General features: G+C 43.2%; 2 protein-coding genes across 2 annotated transcripts in view; both read left to right on the top strand.

Moving 5' to 3' along the window:
• The first annotated feature begins 839 nt into the window (after positions 1-839).
• On the top strand, positions 840-10,264 carry LOC121570692 (inositol 1,4,5-trisphosphate receptor-interacting protein-like 2). The gene is made up of 6 exons (XM_041882165.2): positions 840-1,292; positions 4,746-4,989; positions 5,135-5,255; positions 5,613-6,239; positions 6,969-7,231; positions 9,346-10,264. Exons 1-6 carry the CDS (start codon positions 1,057-1,059, stop codon positions 9,736-9,738), a joined length of 1,884 nt encoding a protein of 627 aa, XP_041738099.2. The 5' UTR covers positions 840-1,056; the 3' UTR covers positions 9,739-10,264.
• Positions 10,265-17,719: 7,455 nt separating this feature from the next.
• LOC121570693 (synaptotagmin-17-like) overlaps positions 17,720-23,544 on the top strand; it is a 100,307-nt gene continuing 94,482 nt past the window's right edge. Inside the window, 1 exon segment of the mRNA XM_041882166.2 lies at positions 17,720-18,002. Coding sequence (XP_041738100.2) covers positions 17,988-18,002 — 15 coding nt within the window. The 5' untranslated portion in view covers positions 17,720-17,987.

Raw genomic sequence — 23,544 nt, 5'->3', positions numbered from 1 at the left:
AATTGAATAACTTTTGTTGACACTTATGTGAATGCTGCTACAGTAACTGTCATAGTTACTGTGTCCCAAATGGCACCCTATTCCCTATATAGTGCACTACTTTCAACAAGGGCCCATAGTGCTCTGGTCTAAAGTAGTGCACTATATAGGGAATATGGTGCCATTTGGGACGTAGCCTGAGTCTCCTCTTGAATGTGATGTTGAGATGTGAAACAATGTCTTTGTCTCTTTAAGAGGTGGGAGGAGAGTGTGTGTTGCTGCCCAGTCTCTCTCTATCTCTCTCTCCTCCTCCTCCTCCCTCTATTTTTTTTTTTACAAAAATTCCTCTCTCAAGAGTTTGGCATTTCCTCTGAGCTCACTGGCAGAAAAACCAGAGCGAGAGAGAGACCGGGAGAGAGAGAGAGAGAGAGAGAGAGACCGGGTGAGAGAGAAGGCAAGAGAGAGAGAACGAGTTCAAGAGGAATCTTCACAAAGAAAGATAAACCTGACATACAACTCTAAAGAGGAGAAAAGAGGAAGAGAAGGAGGGGTCACTTCTGAAGAGGAACTTCAACTGACTTTCAACTGAACACACGTCAAACTCCATAAAGAGCTGGAGAGGAGGAGGAGGAGAAGAAGAAGTGGGTTCTGTTACAAGAAGGAAGGAGAGAGGAGAAGAAGAGAAAACAGAGAGAACAACATTGAGGCTCGGAAGAGGGGAAACACGTGTGTTAGAGAGAGAGAGAGAGAGAGAGAGAGAGAGAGAGAGAGAGAGAGAGAGAGAGAGAGAGAGAGAGAGAGAGAGAGAGAGAGAGAGAGAGAGAGAGAGAGAGAGAGAGAGAGAGAGAGAGAGAGAGAGAGAGAGAGAGAGAGAGAGAGAGAGAGAGAGAGAGAGAGTCAGCGTGTGTCAGTCATGATGGGTTAGCCTGCTCTGACCCTGTCTCAGTTCTCTGGCATCGCTAAGGACCAACCCCAAGTCCTGGACAGACAAGAAGAAGACAAAGAACGAAGGAATCTTGGAGCAACAGAGAGGAGGAGAGAGGGGGAACGAGAAGACAGAGAGAGCGAGAGAGGAGGATGAGTGTGTACACTCTGAACCTGCGGGTGTTCTGGCCTCTGTTAACCTGTGTGTTGACAGGTCTGGTTCTCCACCACCACATCACCCACTGGCTAAGCTCAGAATCAGGCCCAGAATCAGGCCCCGATCCTGGGTATGAGGTTGGGACAGAGCCCTGCTCTGACCAGGGCCCTCCGGTCTTGCTCTCACTCATCAAACTACTACTGGCCTGTATCCTCTGCTACCTCTTCATAAGGTACCCAGTCCACACACATCATATATTTTCTCTCTCTCTCTCTCTTTCTCTCTCATTCGCTCTCATTCTCTCTCTATCTCTCTCTCTTTCTCTCTTTCTCTCTCTCTATCTATCTTTCTTTCTCTCTCTCTCTGTCTCTCGCTCTCTCTCTCTTTCTCTCTCTTTCTCTCTTTCTCTCTCTCTCTATCTATCTTTCTCTCTCTCTCTGTCTCTCTCTCTCTCTCTCTCTCTCTCTCTCTCTCTCTCTCTCTCTCTCTCTCTCTCTCTCTCTCTCTCTCTCTCTCTCTCTCCCGCTCTCTCTCCATTCAATTAAATTCAAAGGGCTTTATTGGCATGGGAAACATATGTTTACATTGCCAAAGCAAGTGAAATGGATAGTAAACTAAAGTAAAACAATTTTATAAAATGAACTGTAGACATTACACACAAAACTTCCAAAGGAATAGAGACATTTTAAATGTCATATTATGTCTATATGCAGTATTATAATGATGTGCAAATAGTTAAAGTACAAAAGAGAAAATAAATAAACATAAATATGGGTTGTATTTACAATGGTGTTTGTTCTTCACTGGTTGCCCTTTTCTTGTGGCAACAGGTCACAAATCTTGCTGCTGTTATGGCACACTGGTGTTTCACCCAATAGATATGGGAGTTTATCAAAATTTGATTTGTTTTCGAATTCTTTGTTGGTCTGTGTAATCAGAGGAATATATGTCTCTAATATGGTCATACATTTGGCAGGAGGTTAGGAAGTGCAGCTCAGTTTCCACCTCATTTTGTGAGCAGTGTGCACATACAGTGAGGGAAAAAAGTATTTGATCCCCTGCTGATTTTGAACGTTTGCCCACTGACAAAGAAATGATCAGTCTATAATTTTAATGGTAGGTTTATTTGAACAGTGAGAGACAGAATAACAATAAAAAATCCAGAAAAACGCATATCAAAAATGTTATAAATTGATTTGCATTTTAATGAGGGAAATAAGTATTTGACCCCCTCTCAATCAGAAAGATTTCTGGCTCCCAGGTGTCTTTTATACAGGTAACAAACTGAGATTAGGAGCACTCCCTTTAAGAGTGTGCTCCTAATCTCAGCTTGTTACCTGTATAAAAGACACCTGTCCACAGAAGCAATCAATCAATCAGATTCCAAACTCTCCACCATGGCCAAGACCAAAGAGCTCTCCAAGAATGTCAGGGACAAGATTGTAGACCTACACAAGGCTGGAATGGGCTACAAGACCATCGCCAAGCAGCTTGGTGAGAAGGTGACAACAGTTGGTGCGATTATTCGCAAATGGAAGAAACACAAAAGAACTGTCAATCTCCCTCGGCCTGGGGCTCCATGCAAGATCTCACCTCGTGGAGTTGCTATGATCATGAGAACGGTGAGGAATCAGCCCAGAACTACACGGGAGGATCTTGTCAATGATCTCAAGGCAGCTGTGACCATAGTCACCAAGAAAACAATTGGTAACACACTACGCCGTGAAGGACTGAAATCCTGCAGCGCCCGCAAGGTCCCCCTGCTCAAAAAAGCACATATACAGGCCCGTCTGAAGTTTGCCAATGAACATCTGAATGATTCAGAGGAGAACTGGGTGAAAGTGTTGTGGTCAGATGAGACCAAAATCGAGCTCTTTGGCATCAACTCAACTCGCCGTGTTTGGAGAAGGAGGAATGCTGCCTATTACCCCAAGAACACCATCCCCACCGTATTTTATCATTTCATTTTGGATACCATCAACATTTTACATTTATGTCATTTAGCAGACACTCTTATCCAGAGCGACTTACAGTTAGTGAGTGCATACATAATTTTTTTTCATACCCCCTGTGGGAATCGAACCCACAACCCTGGCATTGCAAACGCCATGCTCTATCAACTGAGCTACATCCCTGCCGGCCATTCCTTCCCCTACCCTGGACGAATTGCGCGCCGCCCCATGGGTCTCCTAGTCGCGGCCGGCTACAACAGAGCCTGGATTCGAACCAGGATCTCTAGTGGCACAGCTAGCACTGCGATGCAGTGCCTTAGACCACTGCGCTACTCGGGAGAGAATCAACACCACAGGCCTTTTTGGGTTGGAGGGTTTGTATTTTGTCCTGTAGTTCATTCAATGTAATTGGAGAATCCAGTGGGTTCTGGTAGTTTTTAATAGCTGATTCTTGATGTGTATTTGATCATGTATATGTTTTTGCTGTTTGTTCTTTGTTATAGAGCCAACAAATTGGAGAAATGGTTTATCCATACATCTCCGTTTTGGATAGATAACTCTTCGTGTTGTTTTTTGTGTAGTGTGTTCCAATTTTCCCAGAAGTAGTTAGAGTCTATGGATTCTTCAATTACATTGATCTGATTTCTGACATGCTGTTCCTTCTTTTTCCGCAGTATATTTCTGTATTGTTTTAGTGAAGGCGTAGGCTCAGGTTTTCTGGGTCTCTATGTTTTTGGTTGGATAGGTTTCTCAATTTCTTTCTTAGGTTTTTGCATTCTTCATCAAACCATTTGTCATTGTTGTTAATTTTCTTAGGTTGTCTGTTTGAAATGTTTAGATTTGATAGGGATGCTGAGAGTTCAAATATACTGTTTAGGTTTTCTACTGCCAAGTTTACACCTTCACTATTACATTGAAACATTTTTGACCAGGAAGTTGTCTAAACAGTATTGAATTTGTTGTTTCCTAATTGTTGTTTGGTAGGTTTCTACACTACTTTCCTTCCATCTATAGCATTTCAAAATATTATGCAGTTCCTTTGACACAGTTCCTGTGTATTGCTCTGTTCAGGTTGACTGTGATTTTGCTGTGATCTGATAGGGGTGTCAGTGGGCTAACTGTGAACGCTCTGAGAGACTCTGGGTTGAGGTCAGTGATAAAGTAATCTACAGTACTACTGCGAAGGGAAGAGCTGTAGGTGTACCCACCGTAAGAGTCCCCTCGAAGCCTACCATTGACTATGTACAGACCGAGCGTGCAACAGAGCTGCAGGAATTGTGACCCGTTTTTTGTTGGTTGTTTTGTCATAGTTGTGTCTAGGGGGCATATTTGAGAGTTAATGCTGTCAACTCCAGGTAGGTGTTTGTCCCCTCTCTCTCTCTCTCTCTCTCTCTCGCTCTCGCTCTCTGTCTTTCTGTCTGTCTGTCTGTCTGTCTGTCTGTCTGTCTGTCTGTCTGTCTGTCTGTCTGTCTGTCTGTCTGTCTCTCTCTCTCTCTCTCTCTCTCTTTCTGTCTCGCTCTCTGTTTTTCTGTCTGTCTCTCCCTCTGTTTGAGTTGCACGGTTACCACTGTGATTCTTGCTTCTGCTTTTGAAAACTCAAAATAATACTTATGAGGCTGTCGTTCACTTCACTCCCTTGATTGTACTAAGTAGCCATCTATTCAAATATGAATTGACTCAAATATGAATTGACTCAAATATGAATTGACTCAAAAATAAATGTGTAACTGCAGGTACTGCTCCACCCACCCAGGGGGGGCCCAGAGGGTGCCTCTCGAGGCCGCTGACGGAGCTCTGAAATCGGGTCGTCGGGAGGTCCTGGAGGACTACTACGAGCGCTGGGTGCGTCTGTCTCCTCACGTCCTGGGGCACAGCAAGGCCCACGTGGCCAAACTGGTCGGGGAGCTGGTCAGAGCCGGACGTGCCACTGGAGGCATCCCAGAGTCCTCTCTGGCGTTCCGGGGAGACTTCCTGCAGGTGAGTTTCGGAAGATAACATTTTCTCTGTAGTAGTTAAATTATTAATTAGTTTACATAGTTGATGGTCTACGTAAACAAACTTCCTGGGAATTGGGGTGCAATTTGGGACTGACATAATCCTTGTTTGTCTGGTCTGGTTACAGGTGGGCAGTTCATACGAGGAGCACAAGGTGGGAGCTCCAGACTACTATGACATCCTGGTACCTCTTAAGGTTCCCCGAGAACTGAGACTGGAGCCACGAGTACACAGGGGTGAGAGGAGAGGGGAGAGGGGGGAGGAAAAGAAGGACGAGAGAGGAGAGGAGAAGGGAGAGGAGAAGGGGAAGGATAAGGGGGATGTGAGGGAGGAGAGGAGGGAGGTTAAAGAGAATGGGAGAAAGGCAGGGAAGGGGGAGGGTATGGGGGATGTGAGGGAGGAGAGGAGGGAGGTTAAAGAGAATGGGAGAAAGGCAGGGAAGGGGGAGGGTACGGGGGATGTGAGGGAGGAGAGGAGGGAGGGAAAGAAGGAACAGAGGGGGGAGGTTAAAGAGAATGGGAGAAAGGCAGGGAAGGGGGAGGGTAAGGGGGATGTGAGGGAGGAGAGGAGGGAGGGAAAGAAGGAGCAGAGGGGGGAGGTTAAAGAGAATGGGAGAAAGTCAGAGAAGGGGAACAGGATGAGGGTAAGAAGCAGTAAAGTGAAGGATGTCCCAAAGGATGACAGCAAGGTGGAGGAGAAGATGGAGGTCAACGAAGAAGGGAAGGAAGACTTGAAGGAGGAGGTGAAGGAAGAGATGAAAGGGGAATGCTCAGAGGACGGTGGGTGGAGCGGCGTGCCGCGGTGCAGCCTAGAGATGCCTCGTCGTAGTGACTGGGTTCGAAAACACCGCAACTTCACTGACACGTTTTTACGGCTGCACCCTTCTCAGGGGACGCCCGAAAGGTCATTGAGGTCATCGTCAGGGGTCACGGCGGGGTCAGGAGGAGGAGGAGGGGGCGGAGTCTATCGCCTGACCCCGGACTCCGTCCTCCGTTGGTTCTACCCGGCGGTCCAGCGTTGCCTAGCGACCGTACGCTACCCTTTCGAGCAGCGGTGTACGCTGAGTCTGACGCTCGCCGACGACCGTGTGCAGCTCCGCCTCACACCGCGCTCCGACTACGTCTGCTGTCACATCTCCATGGCAATACGGCTCCTCCCCGCCATCCCCCTAGGAGACGGGGTCTACCTGGTTCCCATGGAAACGACGGCCTCAGTGGAGATGACTAATACAGGTGTGTTCAGGTGATCAGGGGGAGATACTGTATGTGATGTCATTTACAAAGTAAATAAAGTATATTCCTCTTTCTTTCTTTCTTTCTTTCTTTCTTTCTTTCTTTCTTTCTTTCTTTCTTTCTTTCTTTCTTTCTTTCTTTCTGTCTTTCTGTCTTTATTTCCTTCTTTCTTTCTTTCTTTCTTTCTTTCTTTCTTTCTTTCTTTCTTTCTTTCTTTCTTTCTTTCTTTCTGTCTATCTGTCTATCTGTCTATCTTTCTTTCTTTCTTTCTTTCTTTCTTTCTTTCTTTCTTTCTTTCTTTCTTTCTTTCTTTCTTTCTTTCTTTCTTTGTGTCTTTCTTTCTTTCTTTCTTTCTTTCTTTCTGTCTATCTGTCTATCTGTCTATCTTTCTTTCTTTCTTTCTTTCTTTCTTTCTTTCTTTCTTTCTTTCTTTCTTTCTTTCTTTCTTTCTTTGTGTCTTTCTTTCTTTCTTTCTGTCTTTCTTTCCTTCTGTCTTTCTTTCTTTGTGTCTTTCTTTCTTTCTTTCTTTCTTTCTTTCTTTCTTTCTTTCTTTTTCTTTCTGTCTTTCTTTCTTTCTTTCTCTCCTTTCATTATTATTAATGAATTAATTCACTAAATCATTAATTCTCTGTCTCCTTCCTTCCCTCCTTCCTTTCTTCTTTATTTCCTTCCTTCTATCATTCATCCATCCATCCATTCTCTCCTTTCATTATCATCCACTCATTCCAGACCAGCACCAGGACCCACAGAACCAGGAGAAGGACCTGTGGACTATTTTCTTCCCCCGCCAGGAGCAGCGTCTGCTGGGCTGGCTCCGTGGCCGCTCTCCCCAGCCCTCCTGCCACCTCAAGGTGCTCCAGCTGACCAAGGCCCTGCGTGACCTGGGTGGCCAGGCCCTGGACAGTAACCAGGGGGCGCTCTGGAGGTCAGTCCTCTCCTCCTACACGCTGAAGACGGCCTGGCTGCGTCTGCTACTCAGCTCTCCTGCAGAGGTAGGTTACACCATACCTTCAATAGGTACTACAGGTTACAACATATCTTTAATAGGTACTGTAGGTTACACTATACCTTTAATAGGTACTATAGGTTACACCATACCTTGAATAGGTACTATAGGATACACCATACCTTTAATAGGTACTATAGGTTACAACATACCTTCAATATGTACTACAGGTTATAACATACCTTTAATAGGTACTATATGTTACACCATGCCTTTAATAGGTACTATAGGTTACACTATACCTTTAATAGGTACTACAGGTTACAACATACCTTCAATAGGTTCTACAGGTTACAACATACCTTTAATAGGTACTATAGGTTACACCATACCTTTAATAGGTCCTATAGAGGTAGGTTACACCATACATTTAATAGGTACTACAGGTTACAACATACCTTTAATAGGTACTATAGGTTACAACATACCTTTAATAGGTACTACAGGTTACAACATACCTTTAATAGGTCCTACAGAGGTAGGTTACACCATACCTTTAATAGGTACTATAGGTTACAACATACCTTTAATGGTACTACAGAGGTACTACAGGTTACAACATACCTTTAATAGGTTCTACAGGTTACAACATACCTTTAATAGGTCCTACAGAGGTAGGTTACACCATACCTTTAATAGGTACTATAGGTTACAACATACCTTTAATAGGTACTATAGGTTACAACATACCTTTAATATGTCCTACAGAGGTAGGTTACAACATACCTTTAATGGGTACTATAGGTTACAACATACCTTTAATAGGTACTACAGGTTACAACATACCTTTAATGGATACTCTTAATGTGTTCTCTTACTACCTTATTTACTACTTTTTTTTACTGAATACTTTTTAAATAGATGCTGCACTGTCATTGTACTGTGTACACTATGCAGTATGTATTATGCATCTGACCAGAGATTGGCAGTTTTTCTTATTTTTATTACTGCTGAGTACTTTGTAATTTGTATTTCACTGGCATGAACTACAATTCAATGTATTTTATAACAAGATACTTTAGAGAGCTGTCATTTGTATTTTCAAAATACAACATACTTTTTCTATACCATTTATTTATAGTGGTACAACGTTTTGTGTTCCCCTTTCACCCTGCATTGGTATCAGAAGTCTGATGGCACCATGGTGTGATAAGAGTATCAGCTAAATTACCAAAATGTAAATGTGAAAATTTACACTTGCAAAACATGCTGGGTATTATTCTAATGAGCTCCGCCCCTAAACAAGGCCAATTATAATAACCAGTGTTTGAATTTTTTACATTTACATTTAGCACATGGTCTTATCCAGAGTGACTTACAGTCAGTGCATTAAACTAAGGTAGATAAAAAACAAACGTCACAGTCATAGCAAGTGAAATGTTTCTGTAACCTTTACTGAGACTGCTGTTTTATTAAGGGGGCTACTTGCAAATTTATTTCTGTATTTTAAAATACAAAATACATGTTTTTTAATTAAATACAATACTTTGCAAACATATTTTGTCATTTATTTTGATGCGTTAATCTTTTGGGTATTTTGATGTTGTAATTTGTAATGTTTTGCTATTGTAATTTGTAATGCTTTGCTATTGTAATTTGTAATATTTTGCTATTGTAATTTGTAATGTTTTGCTATTGTAATTTATCATGTTTTGCTATTGTAATTTGTAATGTTTTGCTATTGTAATTTGTAATGTTTTGCCGTGTAGCTCAGTTGGTAGAGCATGGCGTTTGCAACGCCACGGTTGTGGGTTCGATTCCCACGGGGGACCAGTATGAAAAGATGTATGCGCTCACTAACTGTAAGTCGCTCTGGATAAGAGTGTCTGCTAAATGACTAAAATGTAAAATGTAATTTGTAATGTTTTGCTATTGTAATTTATAATGTTTTGCTATTGTAATTTGTAATTGTATTTTGTCATTGTTGGCCATCCCTTCATATGACGATACATTTTGATCTGATTTGATTGGAGACCTGTTATGAGTTCTGATGTATTTTCCTCTATGGGCTGATCTGCTCTATCATATGTATGTTTGGAAATCATTTGTAAATAGGTGACTAAGGTTTCTACTGACTGTCTACTTGTCTTTCTTTTGTAGGCCTGGGAGGAACGCCATCTGGTGGCCAGAATGGAGGAGCTGGTCCGCAGCCTGAGGGAGAGCCTCCAGAACCGGGTTCTGGATCACCTCTTCCTGGGGAGCGACAGCGGCTCCATCCTGCCTGACTCTGTGGCTCTACCTAAGTTGGTCAAGGAGGCGGTGGGAGCTCCACTGGGGGGTCCAGTGGAGGGTTCGGGGAGACGTTTGGGGGGTTCGGCAGGGAACCTCTGGGCAGGTGTGGACCCGGCCTCATTGGACCTAGTGTCGGGCCGGTTGGCGTATGCCTGGAGCCATCTCCACCGGCTGATCAGGCTTGGCCGACCCCAGAGGAGTAGCTTGGGGCTGGGCAGGGCAGCCAACGTAAACTGCCTGCATCTGCAACCTGGAGAATAACCAACTTTCCTGGAAACAAATGAAAAGGATTACGGTTCTAAAGGTGAAACAGGGGTTGACAGACAGATACATAGACAGACGGGATGGATGAGACATCGGACTACATGCACATCCGAAGGTTGTAAAGGAGCTGCTGGTGTAGAATCCAAAAAAGTCTATAACAGTGATGGGACATTCTCCGAGCCATCACCCTTAATCCAGTCATATGAATGGAAATCATAGGGAATGTTTGAATTTGTAATTTATGAATTTGTAATTTATGAATTGGTAATTCATACATTTGTGATTTTTCCCTGGTACCTAATGAATTAGGTTCCATTCATAACCAGAGTGATTGGATGTCTGATTCCCTATTACGATGCCCTATTACGTATTTAGTGCACTACATTGGACCAGAGTCCCATAGGGCTGTGGTTCAAAGTAGTGCACTAGGCAATAGGGTGCCATTTGGGATGCTTTCTTTGCTGTTTGTATTATCAGTTCAGGGACAGACAGTGTAACGGCAGGGTAAAGTCCCAGTTCAGGGACAGACAGTGTAACGGCAGGGTAAAGTCCCAGTTCAGGGACAGACAGTGTAACGGCAGGGTAAAGTCCCAGTTCAGGGACAGACAGTGTAACGGCAGGGTAAAGTCCCAGTTCAGGGACAGACAGTGTAACGGCAGGGTAAAGTCCCAGTTCAGGGACAGACAGTGTAACGGCAGGGTAAACTCCCAGTTCAGGGACAGACAGTGTAACGGCGGGGTAAAGTCCCAGTTCAGGGACAGACAGTGTAACGGCAGGGTAAACTCCCAGTTCAGGGACAGACAGTGTAACGGCAGGGTAAAGTCCCAGTTCAGGGACAGACAGTGTAACGGCAGGGTAAAGTCCCAGTTCAGGGACAGACAGTGTAACGGCAGGGTAAAGTCCCAGTTCAGGGACAGACAGTGTAACGGCAGGGTAAAGTCCCAGTTCAGGGACAGACAGTGTAACGGCAGGGTAAAGTCCCAGTTCAGGGACAGACAGTGTAACGGCAGGGTAAAGTCCCAGTTCAGGGACAGACAGTGTAACGGCAGGGTACAGTCCCAGTTCAGGGACAGACAGTGTAACGGCAGGGTACAGTCCCAGTTCAGGGACAGACAGTGTAACGGCAGGGTAAAGTCCCAGTTCAGGGACAGACAGTGTAACGGCAGGGTAAAGTCCCAGTTCAGGGACAGACAGTGTAACGGCAGGGTAAAGTCCCAGTTCAGGGACAGACAGTGTAACGGCAGGGTAAAGTCCCAGTTCAGGGACAGACAGTGTAACGGCAGGGTAAAGTCCCAGTTCAGGGACAGACAGTGTAACGGCAGGGTAAACTCCCAGTTCAGGGACAGACAGTGTAACGGCAGGGTAAACTCCCAGTTCAGGGACAGACAGTGTAACGGCAGGGTAAAGTCCCAGTTCAGGGACAGACAGTGTAACGGCAGGGTAAACTCCCAGTTCAGGGACAGACAGTGTAACGGCAGGGTAAAGTCCCAGTTCAGGGACAGACAGTGTAACGGCAGGGTAAAGTCCCAGTTCAGGGACAGACAGTGTAACGGCAGGGTAAAGTCCCAGTTCAGGGACAGACAGTGTAACGGCAGGGTAAACTCCCAGTTCAGGGACAGACAGTGTAACGGCAGGGTAAAGTCCCAGTTCAGGGACAGACAGTGTAACGGCAGGGTAAACTCCCAGTTCAGGGACAGACAGTGTAACGGCAGGGTACATTTGCAGTTAAAATAAAAAATCAAATCAAATGTTATTTGTCACATGCGCTATATACAGGGAGTACCAGTACCAGATAAATGTGGAGCTATATACAGGGAGTACCAGTACGCTTTAGGACGCAACATTGGACTCCAAGTCACAGTTTATGATATTGATGTATATTCTTTAGAAATTAGATTAGCAAATAAGAATGCATGTTAAATCCATAGCGTATTTTTAAAGTGACTAGGCATCAGGATAGTTAATAATTAGGTATTTGAGGTAGATATGTACATGAAGGCAGGGTAAAGTGACTAGGCATCAGGATAGTTAATAATTAGGTATTTGAGGTAGATATGTACATGAAGGCAGGGTAAAGTGACTAGACATCAGGATAGTTAATAATTAGGTATTTGAGGTAGATATGTACATGAAGGTAGGGTAAAGTGACTAGGCATCAGGATATATAATAATAAGGTATTTGAGGTAGATATGTACATGAAGGCAGGGTAAAGTGACTAGGCATCAGGATAGATAATAATAAGGTATTTGAGGTAGATATGTATATGAAGGCATGGTAAAGTGACTAGGCATCAGGATAGATAATAATAAGGTATTTGAGGTAGATATGTACATGAAGGCAGGGTAAAGTGACTAGGCATCAGGATAGATAATAATAAGGTATTTGAGGTAGATATGTATAGGAAGGCAGGGTAAAGTGACTAGGCATCAGGATAGATAATAATAAGGTATTTGAGGTAGATATGTACATGAAGGCAGGGTAAAGTGACTAGGCATCAGGATAGATAATAATAAGGTATTTGAGGTAGATATGTACATGAAGGCAGGGTAAAGTGACTAGGCATCAAGATAGATAATAATAAGGTATTTGAGGTAGATATGTACATGAAGACAGGGTAAAGTGACTAGGCATCAGGATAGATAATAATAAGGTATTTGAGGTACTACATGTACTACATAGGGTGCCATTTGGGACGTATGTGCCCTGGTCAAATGCAGTACACTATATAGGGAATGGGGTGCCATTTGGGACGCAGAGCTTTTAGTCATGAAACTGGAACTGGTGGCACAGGGGTTCGTGTTTCAGAGGCTTTAAAAGCAGAACAGAATCTAAATGAAGGAACTTTACACAATTCTTCCACTCAAACTAAAATTCCAAAGAAAGAAGCAAAGAACATGAAACAGGTTATGTGTGTCTCAGAAACTTATTTAAAGGGACTGTTCACTCTAAACTCAAAGTTTCTCCGACGTTTTAATGTCTCAGAAAAGATCTGACGTCAAGTCATGTAGTCGGATGTGCATGTAGTCCGTGGTCCTCTGTAGCTCAGCTGGTAGAGCACGGCGCTTGTAACGCCAAGGTAGTGGGTTCGATCCCCGGGACCACCCATACACAAAAATAAATAAAAATGTATGCACGCATGACTGTAAGTCGCTTTGGATAAAAGCGTCTGCTAAATGGCATATTATATTATTATATTATATTATATTATATTATTATATATTATATATTATATATTATATTATATTATTATATTATAGAATAGATTCTATATAAGGAAAATATGTATTAGGAGAAATCAAAGCCAAATGGAGAAACATTGGTAGTGTAAACTTAACTATCCCTTTAAGATATGAATTTAAGTGTATGTGAATATATATTTACTTCTGTAAAGGTACAGTAGCTATATTTATATTGTAAAATATATTGTACTTAATGTACATAGAAATGGATATTTTGGCAATCTGTATTTATTTTCTATGTAATTTTAAGGCTACGTGTATTTATGTGCTGAAATAAACTCCTTATATTTTAGATTTGTTTAGTTTTTGTTCTATTTGTTGTATTTGTTTCTTTCCACTTGTTCTTTGTTCTATTGTTCTGCAAAAAAATGTGTGTGTGGTTGTGTATGTGCACGTGTGTGTAGTTGTGTATGTGCACGTGTGCGTGTGTCCTGCACATGTCTTATAGTTCCGTCTTGTCATTAGTTTGTACCCTGAGATGACTCTTATAGAATCATGGGATACGTCCCCAATGTCACCCTATTCCCTATAAACTCCCTTATCTACTGGGTGAAATAACACAGTGTGCCATCACAGCAGCAAGATTTGTGCCCTGTTGCCACAAGAAAAGGGCAACCAGTGAAGAACAAACACCATTGTAAATACAACCTATATTTATGTTTATTTATTTTCCCTTTTGTACTTTAACTATTTGCACATCATTATAACACTGTATATAGACATAATATGACATTTCAAATGTTTTTATTCTTTTTGAACGTTTGTGAGTGTAATGTTTACTGTTAATATTTATTGTTTATTTCACTTTTGTTTATTATCTATTTCACTTGCTTTGGCAATGTAAACATATGTTTCCCATGCCAATAAAGCCCCCTGAATAGAACTGAATTGAGAGAGAGAGAGGGGAGAACTGCTGGTGTTGTAGTGATTAAGTGGGAGGAGCCAGCAGGGTAGTTGCAGTTCAGGGACAGCTGTCATTATATAGTTTGACTAGTAGAGGGCACGTCATAGCCTTGCTGTTTGACCAGTAGAGGGCAGTCTCTACCACGTCATAGCCTTGCTGTTTGACCAGTAGAGGGCAGTCTCTACCACGTCATAGCCTTGCTGTTTGACCAGTAAGAGGGCAGTCTCTACCACGTCATAGCCTTGCTGTTTGACCAGTAGAGGGCAGTCTCTACCACGTCATAGCCTTGCTGTTTGACCAGTAGAGGGCAGTCTCTACCACGTCATAGCCTTGCTGTTTGACTAGTAGAGGGCAGTCTCTACCACGTCATAGCCTTGCTGTTTGACCAGTAAGAGGGCAGTCTCTACCACGTCATAGCCTTGCTGTTTGACCAGTAGAGGGCAGTCTCTACCACGTCATAGCCTTGCTGTTTGACCAGTAGAGGGCAGTCTCTACCACGTCATAGCCTTGCTGTTTGACTAGTAGAGGGCAGTCTCTACCACGTCATAGCCTTGCTGTTTGACCAGTAAGAGGGCAGTCTCTACCACGTCATAGCCTTGCTGTTTGACTAGTAGAGGGCAGTCTCTCCAACGTCATATCATTGCTGTTTGACCAGTAAGAGGGCAGTCTCTACCACGTCATAGCCTTGCTGTTTGACCAGTAGAGGGCAGTCTCTACCACGTCATAGCCTTGCTGTTTGACTAGTAGAGGGCAGTCTCTACCACGTCATAGCCTTGCTGTTTGACCAGTAAGAGGGCAGTCTCTACCACGTCATAGCCTTGCTGTTTGACCAGTAAGAGGGCAGTCTCTACCACGTCATAGCCTTGCTGTTTGACTAGTAGAGGGCAGTCTCTCCAACGTCATATCATTGCTGTTTGACCAGTAAGAGGGCAGTCTCTACCACATCATAGCCTTGCTGTTTGATTTATTAAGCTGCCTGTTGCTCTCCTGTTGAGAAGACAGCCTCACAGTGATGCCACTTAGTGGGTTATATATTAGACTGCTGCTGCAACACTGAGCTCTGCTGACTCTATTATTACAAACACACACACATGCACACACACACACACACACACACATGTGCACACACACACACACAGGTACACATGCACACACATGAGCGTGCTCGCGCGCACACATACACACACACACAGCGGAGGAAGGGCAGGGTCACCAGGAACTCACAGCTGACACGGCAACAGGTCATGTGCCACTTTGGTTTCCATGGTAACTCTCTTGAAGTAACCCAGCTTCCACCCTTGAGGTTACACATACACTTGTAACATGTTGCTGTGGTAGCAATTACCCAACACACCTGCTCTATCTCTCTCTCATTCTCTCTCTCTCTCCTCTCTCTCTCCTTCTCTCTCTTCTCTCTATCTCTCTCTCCTCTCTCTTCTCTCTCTCGCTCTCTCTCTCTCGCTCTCCTCTCTCTCTCCTCTCTCTCTCTCTTTCTCTCCTCTTTCTCTCTCCTCTCGCTCTCTCTCTCTCCTTCTCTCTCTCCTTCTCTCTCTTCTCTCTCTCTCTCTCTCTCTCTCTCTCTCTCTCTCTCTCTCTCTCTCTCTCTCTCTCTTCTCTCTCCTCTCTCTCCTTCTCTCTATTCTCTCTCGCTCTCTCCTCGCTCTCTGTCCTCTCTCTCTCCCTCCCTCTCTCTCTCTCTCTCTCTCTCTCTCTCTCTCTCTCTCTCTCTCTCACTCTCTCCCTCTCTCTCTCCCCCTCTCTCTCTCTCAATTCAATTTCAATTTAAGGGCTTTATTGGCAAGGGGAACGTATGCTAACATTGCCAAAGCAAGGGAAGTAGATAGTAAACAATACAAATGTACAGTAAACATTACACTCAGAAGTTCCAAAAAAATGTAGACATTTCAAATGTCATATTATGTAAATATACAGTGTTGTAACAATGTGAAAATAGCTAAAGTACAAATGGGAAAATAAATAAACATAAATATGGGTTGTATTTACAATGGTATTTGTTCTTCACTGGTTGCCCTTTTCTTGTGGCAACAGGTCACAAATCTTGCTGCTGTGATGGCACACTGTCGTATTTCACCCAGTAGATAAGGGAGTTTATCAAAATTTGAATTCTTTGTGGATGTGTGTAATCTGAAGGAAATATGTGTCTCTAATATGGTCATACATTTGGCAGGAGGTTAGGAAGTGCAGCTCAGTTTCCATCTCAGTTTGTGGGCAGTGTGCACATAGCCTGTCTTCTCTTGAGAGCCAGGTCTGCCTACGGCGACCTTTCTCAATAGCAAGGCTATGCTCACTGAGTCTGAGCATAGTCAAAGCTTTCCTTAAATTTAGGTCAGTCACGGTGGTCAGGTATTCTGCATGCAGAGTCTCAATTTGGTGTTTGTCCCATTTTGTGAATTATTGGTTGGTGAGCGGACCCCAGACCTCACAACCATAAAGGACAATGGGTTCTTTAACTGATTCAATTATTTTTAGCCAGTTACCTGTGGAAGTTACCTGTGGCGCTGATGTTTAGGCCGAGGTATGTATAGTTTTTTGTGTGCTCTAGGGCAACGGTGTCTAGATGGAATTTGTATTAGTTGTCTTGGCAACTAGACCTTTTTTGGAACACCATTATTTTTGTCTTACTGAGATTTACTGTCAGGGCCCAGGTCTGACAGCATCTGTGCAGAAGATCTAGGTGCTGCTGTAGGCCCTCCTTGGTTGGGGACAGAAGCACCAGATCATCAGCAAACAGTAGACATTTGACTTCAGATTCTAGTAGGGTGAGGCCGGGTGCTGCAGACTGTTCTAGTGCCCTTGCCAATTCGTTGATATATATGTTGAAGAGGGTGGGGCTTAAACTGCATCCCTGTCTCACCCCATGGCCCTGTGGAAAGAAATGTGTGTCTTTTGTCAATTTTAACCGCACACTTGTTGTTTGTGTACATGGATTTTATAATGTCGTATGTTTCCCCCCCAACACCACTTTCCATCAATTTGTATAGCAGACCCTCATGCCAAATTGAGTCAAAAGCTTTTTTGAAATCAACAAAGCATGAGAAGACTTTGCTTTTGTTTTGTTTTGTTTGTTTGTCAATTAGGGTGTACAGGGTGAATACGTGGTCTGTCGTACGGTAATTTGGTAATTCTCTCTCTCTCTCTTTCGCTCTCTCTCTCTCTCTCTCTCTCTCTCTCTTGCTCTCTCTCTCTCTCTCTCTCTCTGTCTCTCTCTCTAGATTATTATCTATTTCACTTGCTTTGCTAAAGTAAACATATGTTTCCCATGCCAATAAAGCCCTTTGAATTGAATTGAATTGAATTGAGAGAGAGAGAGAGAGAGAGAGAGAGAGAGAGAGAGAGAGAGAGAGAGAGAGAGAGAGAGAGAGAGAGAGAGAGAGAGAGAGAGAGAGAGAGAGAGAGAGAGAGAGAGAGAGAGAGAGAGAGAGAGAGAGAGAGAGAGAGAGAGAGAGAGAGAGAGAGAGAGAGAGAGAGAGAGAGAGAGAACCAGACAACAGATTTGATTCGATATCCATCAGTGCTCCTGCAAACCTGGGTGAGTCATTGGTGCACGGCAGAAAGGGGGAGAGAGAGAAAGAGAGAGAAGGGGAGGGGTAGGATGCTCACTCAAGGGACAGGGCTGGCTTTGCATGTCATTTCTGAAGAGTGGGCAAGACTGGAAAGAGAGAGAGCGAAAGAGACAAAGAAAGAAAGAGCGAGCGAGAGAGAGAGAGAGAGAGAGAGAGAGAGAGAGAGAGAGAGAGAGAGTGAGAGAAAGAGAGTGAGAGAGAGAGAGAGAGATTAAGAGTGTCTGGGTGGATAGGGTGGAGGATGAAGAGGAGGAGGGGTAGATAGCGTGAGTGTGTGAGAGAGAAAGAGAGAAGGGTCTATTGTTGTTGTTGTTGTTGTTTGGAGCGGGGGATGATGATGGAGTGATAGTAAGAATGAAGAAGAAAAACCTGGTACACCCCTCACTCTTGTCACCTTGAGATTTGATATCTATTTTTTCTGGAGTGGAAGTGGATGTTGGATGGAAGGATGAAGAACTGGATGAAGGGAAGTGAGGAAGAGAAGAGAGACTGAGGAGAGGAGAGGAGAGGAGAGGACAATGGCGTACACACAGGTAGGACCCTCTGACCATGGAACCTTGGACACACACTTTCAAACACCTGTTGTTGTTGCTTCTCCTCTTGTTCTCTCTGAGTCCACTTCACTTCATTTCCCTCCTCCCTCCATCTGTAGCACATGTCCTGTCTGTCCTTCTCTCTCTTCTCTCTTCCTCCCTTCTCTCTTCTATATTCCTTCTCTCTCTTCTCTATTCCTTCTCTCTCTTCTCTCTTCTCTCTTCTCTCTTCTCTCTTCTCTTTTCTCTTTTCTCTCTTCTCTCTCTCTTCTTTCTTCCTTCTCTCTCTTTTCTCTCTTCTCTCTTCCTCCCCTCTCTCTCTTCTCTCTTCCTTCTCTCTCTTCTCTCTTCCTTCTCTCTCTTTTCTCTCTTCTCTCTCTTCTCTCTCTCTTCTCTCTCTTCTCTCTATTCTCTCTTCCTTCTCTCTCTCCTCTCTCTCTTCTCTCTTCTCTAACTCTCCAAGGCCTCCTGCCTCTCTTAGCTAATGTTTGGTAGTGTGTATATTGTATGTTTGTGTGTTGTGGAGTAGCACGTTTTTATATGTTATATTGCATTCTTTTGTATGTATAATGTTATAGAGATATGACTATATAACCTATACTATATAATGTTATAGATATGACTATATAACCTAAAGTTATAGAGATATGACTATATAACCTATACTATATAATGTTATAGAGATATGACAATATAACCTATACTATATAATGTTATAGAAATATGACAATATAACCTAATGTTATAGAGATATGACTATATAACCTGTATTATATAATGGTATAGAGATATGACTATATAACCTATACTATAAAATGTTATAGAGATATGACTATATTACCTAATGTTATAGAGATATGACTATATAACCTATACTATATAATGTTATGGAGATATGACTATATAACCTATACTATATAATGTTATAGAGATATGACTATATAACCTAATATTATAGAGATATGACTATATAACCTATACTATATAATGTTATAGAGATATGACAAATAACCTACACTATATAATGTTATAGAGATATGACAATATAACCTAATGTTATAGAGATATGACTATATAACCTATACTATATAATGTTATAGAGACATGACTATATAACCTAAACTATATAATGTTATAGACATATGACAATATAACCTAATGTTATAGAGATATGACTATATAACCTAATTTAATAGAGATATTACTATATAACCTAATGTTATAGAGATATGACTATATAACCTAATATTATAGAGATATGACTATATAACCTATACTATATAATGTTATAGAGATATGACTATATCACCTATACTATATAATGTTATAGAAATATGACTATATAACCTACACTATATAATGTTATAGAGAGATGACAATATAACCTAATGTTATAGAGATATGACTATATAACCTATACTATATAATGTTATAGAGATATGACTATATAACCTATACTATATAATGTTATAGACATATGACAATATAACCTAATGTTATAGAGATATGACTATATAACCTAATTTAATAGAGATATGACTATATAACCTAATGTTATAGAGATATGACTATATAACCTAATATTATAGAGATATGACTATATAACCTATACTATATAATGTTATAGAGATATGACTATATAACCTATACTATATAATGTTATAGAGATATGACTTTATAACCTAATGTTCTAGAGATATGACTATATAACCTGTATTATATAATGTTATAGAGATATGACTATATAACCTATACTATATAATGTTATAGAGATATGACTATATAACCTAATGTTATAGAGATACGACTATATAACCTAATGTTATAGAGATATGACTACATAACCTAATATTATAGAGATATGACTATATAACCTATACTATATAATGTTATAGAGATATGACTATATAACCTATACTATATAATGTTATAGAGCTATGACTATATAACCTAATTTTATAGATATGACTATATAACCTGAATTATATAATGTTATAGAGATATGACTATATAACCTAATGTTATAGAGATATGACTATATAACCTATACTATATAATGTTATAGAGATATGACTATATAACCTATATTATATAATGTTATAGAGATATGACTATATAACCTAATGTTATAGAGATATGACTATATAACCTATACTATATAATGTCTCTTCCTTCTCTCTCTTTTCTCTCTTCTCTCTCTCTTCTCTCTCTCTTCTCTCTCTTCTCTCTTCTCTCTTCCTTCTCGCTCTTCTCTCTATTCTCTCTACCTTCTCTCTCTCTCTCCTCTCTCCCTTCTCTCTTCTCTACCTCTCCAAGGCCTCCTGCCTCTCTTAGCTAATGTTTGGTAGTGTGTATATTGTATGTTTGTGTGTTGTGGAGTAGCATGTTTTTATATGTTATATTGCATTCTTTTGTATATATAATGTTATAGAGATATGACTATATAACCTATACTATATAATGTTATAGATATGACTATATAACCTAAAGTTATAGAGATATGACTATATAACCTATACTATATAATGTTATAGAGATATTACTATATAACCTATACTATATAATGTTATAGAAATATGACTAAATAACCTACACTATATAATGTTATAGAGATATGACAATATAACCTATACTATATAATGTTATAGAGATATGACTATATAACCTAATGTTATAGAGATATGACTATATAACCTATACTATATAATGTTATAGAGATATAACTATATAACCTATACTATATAATGTTATAGAGATATGACGATATGTTATTTTTATTTTTTTATTTTACCTTTATTCAACTAGGCAAGTCAGTTAAGAACAAATTCTTATTTACAATGACGGCCTACACTGGCCAAACCCGGATGACGCTGGGCCAATTGTGCGCCGCCCTATGGGACTCTCAATCACGGCCAGTTGTGATACAGCCTGGAATCGAACCAGGGGGTCTGTAGTGACGCCTCAAGCACTGAGATGCAGTGACTTAGACCGCTGCGCCACTCAGGAGCCCTATACTATATACAACCTATACTATATAATGTTATATACTAAACAATGACTATATAACCTGTACTATATAATGTTATAGAGATATGACTAAATAACCTAAAGGGGTTTGTTCTGAGTCAGGTAATCAAATGCACAGGAAACAATTATTTGAGTCTTTAAAAAAAATATTAATAATAACTAAAAAATAATCCTATTGTCACGCCCTGGCTCTGGGGACTCTTATATGTTGAGCCAGGGTGTGTAGGGTCTATGTTTTGTGTTCTATGTTCTGTTTCTAGTTCATGTGTTTTCTAGGTTGGCCGGGGTGGTTCTCAATCAGAGGCAACGAGAATCAGCTGTTGCTTGTTGTCTCTGATTGGGGACCATACTTAGGCAGCCTGTTGTGCTCTTGTGTTTTTGGTGGGATCTTGTTCCGTGTTGGTTTGTGTTGTTAACCGAGGACTTCACGTTTCGTTTGGTTGTATTTTGTATCGTGTTGCCAGTACACTATTAAAAAGATGTACGCATATCACGCTGCGCCTTGGTCCGCTCATTATGACGATCGTGACAGAAGATCCCACCAAAACGGGACCAAGCAGCGTTTCCAGGAGCAAACGCCGGGTAAGGAGCTGGAGAGGTTGGCGATGGCCCAGGTGGGCCAATGGTGGTCCTGGGAGGATATGTTCGCGGGCAAAGGGCCATGGGCTAAAGTTAAAGCCCTGGCGAGAGAGGAGGTACGGTGCCAACAGTGTCGTCGTCGGACAGGCGAGAGGCAACCCCAATAAAACATTTTGGGGGGGGGCACACGACATGGACGACGGGGCTGCTGGAGGCAGATACAGGGCGAGTTTGTGGACGAGGAGAGAAGGCCACCAGGTTACGGGAGCCATTGGTCAGTAGAGGGAAGGAGAGTGTAGAGGCACGGCGAGAGGTACTGAGGTGTGTTACCAGTCCGGTCCGGCCCGTTCCTGATCCCCACACAAGGCTATAGTGGTGTGTGTTCCCAGTATGGTCCGGCCTGTTCCTGTCCCTCGCACCAAGCCTGTGATGCGCGTCGCCAGCCCGGCCCGGCCTGTTCCTGCCCCTCGCACCAAGCCTGTGGTGCGCGTCGCTAGCCCGGCCCGGCCTGTTCCTGCCCCTCGCACCAAGCCAATGGTGTGCGTCGCCAGCCCGGCCCGGCCTGTTCCTGCCCCTCGCACCAAGCCAATGGTGCGCGTCGCCAGCCCGGCCCGGCCTGTTCCTGCTCCCCGCACCAAGCCTGTGGTGCGTGTCGCCAGCCCGGCCCGGCCTGTTCCTGCCCCTCGCACCAAGCCAATGGTGCGCGTCGTCAGCCCGGTCCGGCCTGTTCCTGCTCCCCGCACCAAGCCAGTGGTGCACTTCGTCAGCCCGGTCCGGCCCGTCCCTGCTCGCCGCACCAAGCCAATGGTGCGCGTCGCCAGCCCGGCCCGGCCTGTTCCTGCTCCCCGCACCAAGCCAGTGGTGCGCTTCGTCAGCCCGGTCTGGCCCGTCCCTGCTCCCCGCACCAAGCCAATGGTGCGCGTCGCCAGCCCGGCCCGGCCTGTTCCTGCTCCTCGCACCAAGCCAGTGGTGCACTTCGTCAGCCCGGTCCGGCCCGTCCCTGCTCCCCGCACCAAGCCAATGGTGCGCGTCGTCAGCCCGGTCCGGCCCGTTCCTGCTCTCCGCACCAAGCCTGTGGTGCGCGTCGTCAGTCCGGCACAGCCCGTGCCTGTTTCACCGGTGCCTGGGCAGGTACCGGTCAGCTGCTCCACACCGGAGCCTAAGCAATCCGCTCCACCGATGTCCAGTCCAGCTCCAGCCAGCGGGGCCAGACCAGACCAGGGGCGCTACGGGGGGGTTGTTAGAGGGTGGTGGTCACGCCCGGAGCCGGATCCGCCTCCGAGGCGGAATGCCCACCCGGCCCCTCCCCTGTTGGGGGGGGGGGTACTGTCACGCCCTGGCTCTGGGGACTCTTATATGTTGAGCCAGGGTGTGTAGGGTCTATGTTTTGTGTTCTATGTTCTGTTTCTAGTTCATGTGTTTTCTAGGTTGGCCGGGGTGGTTCTCAATCAGAGGCAACGAGAATCAGCTGTTGCTTGTTGTCTCTGATTGGGCACCATACTTAGGCAGCCTGTTGTGCTCTTGTGTTTTGTGGGATCTTGTTCCGTGTTGGTTTGTGTTGTTAACCGAGGACTTCACGTTTCGTTTGGTTGTTTTGTATTTTGTATCGTGTTGCCAGTACACTATTAAAAAGATGTACGCATATCACGCTGCGCCTTGGTCCGCTCATTATGACGATCGTGACACCTATTCTAATGCATTGATAGTCCTGTGTGCAGACTGAGTGGTCAAGATGAGTGTTTTTAAATGAGAAGACATGTTTAGTAAAATACTGTTCCTATACAATGGAAAGGACCTTTTCACTTTCTCCCACTGTGTGTCTCTGAGTGTGGTAGTTTTAGATGTTTGTCCCCTCCCTCCCTCCTTCTCCCTCTATCTCTCTCCTCCCTCTCTCCTTCGGGCCCTCCCTCTCTCTCTCTCTCTCGCTTCTTCTCTC

The sequence above is a fragment of the Coregonus clupeaformis genome, unplaced genomic scaffold (assembly GCF_020615455.1).
Source record: "Coregonus clupeaformis isolate EN_2021a unplaced genomic scaffold, ASM2061545v1 scaf0093, whole genome shotgun sequence".
Lineage (NCBI taxonomy): Eukaryota > Metazoa > Chordata > Actinopteri > Salmoniformes > Salmonidae > Coregonus > Coregonus clupeaformis.
The sequence above is the reverse complement of the archived record's forward strand: the minus strand, read 5'-3'. Positions and strand labels throughout refer to the sequence as shown.

Bases quoted from the DNA above. Each gene is read 5' to 3' on its own strand.
- LOC121570692 (XM_041882165.2), top strand. From the start codon at position 1,057: ATGAGTGTGTACACTCTGAACCTGCGGGTGTTCTGGCCTCTGTTAACC. The intron at 4,990-5,134 runs GTGAGTTTCGGA...GTCTGGTTACAG, and splicing joins TCCGGGGAGACTTCCTGCAG to GTGGGCAGTTCATACGAGGA. The intron at 7,232-9,345 runs GTAGGTTACACC...TTTCTTTTGTAG, and splicing joins TACTCAGCTCTCCTGCAGAG to GCCTGGGAGGAACGCCATCT.